Source organism: Sorghum bicolor, chromosome 10, assembly GCF_000003195.3.
Source record: "Sorghum bicolor cultivar BTx623 chromosome 10, Sorghum_bicolor_NCBIv3, whole genome shotgun sequence".
Lineage (NCBI taxonomy): Eukaryota > Viridiplantae > Streptophyta > Magnoliopsida > Poales > Poaceae > Sorghum > Sorghum bicolor.
This window is the reverse complement of record NC_012879.2, coordinates 4,867,830-4,872,852: the sequence shown is the minus strand read 5'-3', so window position 1 is coordinate 4,872,852 and position 5,023 is coordinate 4,867,830. Positions and strand designations below refer to the sequence as shown.

Sequence of the window (5,023 nt, the reverse complement as noted above, 5' to 3'; positions counted from 1 at the left end):
AGTGCCGCTTCGTCAAGGATAGCTTGCAGAAGAACAGCTGGCTGTCGAGACGATCTATCAAAGGTTCTCGCATTGCGCTTCTTCCAGAGGTTCTATCTGACAACGAAGAAAAGAGAGCAGGAGATCGATGAGAATATTATATATGATTTCTTGGAGGTCGAATTAAATCCACCCCTATATTTAGAGTTCTAATTCTCATAATTTCGGAGGGGGGATGGGAGGCAATGTGACGTCTATGGTCCACCGACTATAGACACACCTATCGCCTCCCATCGTCTTGCTCCCATCGCTTTTTATGTTCTGGGTCCACTGACCATAGACACACCAATCGCTTTTCATCGTCTCTCCAACCATTGTAAAAATATTTTTATTTAAAAGTCTCTTTTTATTATATTAGAAATATTGGATTTTGTTATCAAAGAATTATGTGTAGTAGTGGTAGTATTTTTTTATTAAAAAAAGAGATTGCTTACAATTTCATTACCAATATAGGTACACATGATAATTTTTTAGTTAAAATACATAGGTTTATCCAATAATGCTTCAATTAAAATGAACAAATTTATCAAAGTAATGGGGGAGGGGGATGGGGGGGGGGGGGCTGGCCTTGTGACTTTTATCAAAGTAGACGGATCGTACCTCTTGTCATCCCATCATGAACAGTCAGTCAGTCCCCATTGATGGAAGGTCTCCTTTTTTTTTCCTCACCCCTATCACTTTACTCTTATCTCACCTCCGGCCGCAGCTAAACAAGAAGCAGCCACAGCAGTAGCAAGATAGTGATCCTCCATGGGAAATACCCTCGGCGTTGGCGTAGGTGTCGGCATCGGCCTCGGCCTCGCCGTCGGCGCCGCCGGCCTGATCCAGGTTCGAATCCACATCGGTCATATCGCAGTGATTTATATTGAAAAGATGATTGGTAAAATCACAATTTTATCATGTAGCTTACGACTTTTTACTATCTTATGTTGATTTGGTTGAGTTTCCATCGCATCCAGGGTTAAGATTTTAACAGCCTTGGTCCCTAGTGTAGTACTCCTGTGTATGTGCTTCTTCCGACACTGCTGGCTGCAGTGGTGGTTTAACTCAAGGTGTCGCCGTTAAATTTAGTTATGTCCTTGACAACACATTTAGAGCTCCACAAGCAAAGAATGGCATTTAGTTTACAGTACAATTTTACCTTTCCCAGGATCAAAGTCATCCTCTAACAAATTGTGTAGATTGTTGGATCAAAATTTATGATTTCTTTCAAGTAGTCGACTCCGTTTTCTTTCAAAAAGTAGTCGACTCCGTGCGTGCAAGGCTATCCTCTAACAGATCGTGTAGATCGCCTATGCGCGCCTGCCTTAATCTCCAGCATTTGACGACCTTCCAGTACCAAGAGATTATTTTTAAAAGAAAAAAAAAGAAAAGAAAATACAAGAGATTGTTCTTTCTTCAAAAGGGACACAGGATCCCTCCTGGACCAATCTGACCAGAGCAATTGTTGCAATTTTTCACCTGAATGTTTCGGTTTCTTGTTCTTGATTGGGTATTTTCGGCAGGCTGGTGGTCCAAAAATTGGCGACACTTCTCAGTATCAATACAAGTGAGATGCTGCTCTTTGTTTCTTCGTAAGATAATTGCGAGAAACATCTCGCCGCTCCGTCGATTCAGTTTTATTGTCTCTAGCCACAGACTCATTTTTCTCTCTTTGTTCATAGTACTGAGGACATCGACGAGTATTCTACTGAGAGGCTGCGCGATGCGGTGAGCTATGCGAAGGACAACGCGATGCTGATCCAGGTGCCGGTCTTAGGAACAAGGAAGACATTCTGGCGATTATCTGACGAAGCCACTAGGATTAGCAGAAAACTTGCATTAATACTGAGGAACCAGCACTCAGTCTGCAAGTACCTCACTGCTCCTCTGCAGGTGTCCGACGTCTGGATTGGGAGCACTGGGAATGTCAAGCTAAGGGGTGTCAGTTTCACTGGCAAAGGTTTCTTCAGCATTGAGCATGTGAGAGATGACTACAAGCACCTTTCCAGGTTCCTGGAGCTGTTGATTACGATCTCAGGTGGGGATATCAACAAATTGCCTCCAGACTACAAGAATTTCCTCTTACTCTTGAGGAGAAACAACCTTACAAGGGAAGATGAATTCTTGATTGTAAACAATGCTGCCCTGCTTCCCATGAAAAACCGGTAATTCCTTTATTCGGTTTTATCGTCTTTGACTCTTTGTTGTTGTCATGGCTCATTTGGTTACTTGTGTTCACAGCACTGAGGTCTTCCTGATGCTACATGATAGAATTGTCAACTATCTTGGTCAGACAAACCGTGCAAAGAAGAACAGAATACTGCACAATCTCCCCTACAACAACGACTGGTTGGATACTGCCACGGCAAATGCAAAGATCAACCAGTGGGTTGTAAATGTTAAAAACGAGTACAAAAGGACTACAATCGATCTACTACGGCTCAACAGAAATGTAAGAAGCCACTTGCATGAGTACAACCACGACGACGATATTGAGGAAATTCTGTATTGTGAATGGCCCATGCTGCTCACTGTCATGGAGACCATGTTACACTTGGAAGGTGAGCTCCAAGACACTGGCATCCATAACAAGTTCGGCTAGCATCCTACTGCAAAACAGATGAAAGATGTATTCTTCATTTCCATGGGTTAGTAAGCTACTGTTCTTCGATCTTCAGTGCGAAAGTTTATCAGTTTATGGTGATGAAGTGAAATGCTACCTGTAGTTGCTTTCTCTGGATGCATCAACTTGAAGGTAAAGCCGGTCAGCTTTTGTAAAGCATACTGTAAGATATCACCTTAAACTTTAAAATTATGCTGGAAAATTGACATGGTATTGAGTTTGCATTCATCCTTTAATCTCTGATTCTCATAAAAATCTCTACTGCATCAGTAAGCAACATTGCAAGAGCTACCAATATTCTTCGAAAACACTTGCAGATACATTAAGACCATGAGCACACATTATGGCAAATTCAGGATTTTTTGCCTCAAATTTTGCATCATCTTTTCCAATAAAAGGTATTTGATTCATCTTATTATTAGATTCCAGACAACCTTTGACAGAATGTTAGAGCACCCGTAGCATGGAAAAAACATGCTTCAGTTAAGGGAGGGAAAGAACATGTTTGAGTTAGAGTGATAAGGTCCAGGCATTGATGCATCCTACTGCATCGCTGATCAAAATTTCGTAGATTATTTACCTGATTATTGAAATTTTGGTTTAAGTTTGCTAGATTCGAGGGAGTCATCATCAACAGTGCTGTTTAATTTGAGTATAACTGAAGAACCAACCGTTAAAATCACCTACATAGAAAGTTCATAAAATCACCGTTAAAATCGCACTTGAGTTTTACGAAGAAGGTTACTCATCCAAACAATTTTAGTATCAAATGGAGTCCGTTAGTAATGTATAGTTCAAAAAAGGCATGCATGCATATCATCAATTTCAGCTACCAATTATAGAAGTCATTTTGTCCAAGATGTTGTTTAAAAAGCATGTATGGATGGAGTTTAAACGGCAGGCATGTATAGATTGGATTGAGCAATCCAAAATCTTATAATTTAAGATACATTTTGAATCATCGATATCTTTATTTAAGGACCGAGGAAGTATATCTAAGGTCTTGGTCGTTTGTTTCATGCCGAAAACAGGCCTGTTTCTCTTTCTGGGCCAGATTGAGTGGATCCCGATGGTTCACTGAAACCTGGTTTGGTTCGATTCCAAATATTCCCAAGAGCTTGTTCGGTTAGCTAGGAATACTCAGGAATTGTTCTAGCTTTTTTTTATGAAAGGAATTGTTCTAGCTCATCAAAGGTTATATAAATTAGCCAATCATTCCTGGTAGCAATTGTTCCGGGGCAAGTTCTAAAGAACCAAAGATGTCTAGGTGCGGCTCCAATCCGGACCGAGGAGGGTGGAAAGGCCTGATTTCATTCTAGATCGGGCTCGGGCCTATCTGATGTTCCGAATAGTTGTTCAGGTTCGTTCCCAATTGAAACACGTCGTGTTCCGGGCCAAACTGGATGAGGCCTAAAGCATTTCAGTTTTGTTCTAACCTCGATCCCACCACCGGGGGGTGGTCTTTCATCACCGAGGAAACACGGGTTGCCATTCTCCTTATTATATAATCACGGAAATAAAGCATATTATTAGTGATGATCTATGCAATTATGCCATCTCTATCTGTAATCGTGCTTGTTATAGAGTTGCTCACTCTTTAGTTGCTATTGGTTGTAATCTTCCAAGTGGCAGTTGTAACACTTGGGAGTATATATGTACAACGTGTCGTGCCGTGCCGTAATTCGTCGGGCCGTTATAGGCCATCGTGCCTAACAGGCCGTGTCTCTACGGGCTTCATGTCTGGCTTTCGGCCTAAGGCACGGCCCACAGGCCGGTTTTCGTGTTGTGCCCATCTGTCAAGCACGTCGTGCTGGCCTACGGCCCATCACACCGACAAGAGCTTATTTTCATCAATATTTTCACCAAATCCTGAAACATTTTTATTATTTTCACCAACAATTTATCATTTTCACTAGTATAATAATTAGCAACACATATATACAAGTCACAACTACATCAATAGTTAATTTTCATCGGGCCGCTACCAGACCGACTGTTGGAACGGGTCGTGCCGTGCCGCGTGCCTGGGTGGCGGCCCAGGCACAGTCTGGTCCCTTGGGCCATGCCGTGCTCGGGCCGGACCAAATCGTCGAGCCATGGGCCAGGCCGCAGGCTGCATGGCGATGTATACTTGGGAGGGTGTTCCTCAATCTATTGAGGATTTGGTAGCCAGCTATTCTACTAGGTCTGATGATTAATAAAGTTTCTGATATTTTTAAAAAGAAAAGAAATGGCTTAGGAACCTCTTTCAAAAAAACATGGACATGCGGAGGACGGCTTCCTAGGTGGCATCTCTAGCGAGCGACAGCATGGACATGCGGAGGACGGCTCCAACATCTATGGCGGCTTCCCTGACTTCACTGGTGGCGAGTATATTAG

The 5,023-nt window shown here is 42.4% G+C and overlaps 1 protein-coding gene across 2 annotated transcripts; it reads left to right on the top strand.

The window, feature by feature from the left end:
* LOC110430791 lies at positions 640-2,880 on the top strand. Of its 2 annotated transcripts, XM_021448758.1 has the most exons (5): positions 640-867; positions 1,545-1,588; positions 1,704-1,785; positions 1,915-2,186; positions 2,263-2,880. In XM_021448758.1, exons 1-5 carry the CDS (start codon positions 790-792, stop codon positions 2,621-2,623), a joined length of 837 nt encoding a protein of 278 aa, XP_021304433.1. In that variant the 5' UTR covers positions 640-789; the 3' UTR covers positions 2,624-2,880. The 2 variants fall into 2 exon arrangements, with proteins under 2 accessions (XP_021304433.1, XP_021304432.1); XM_021448757.1 differs by having other exon boundaries at positions 1,704-2,186.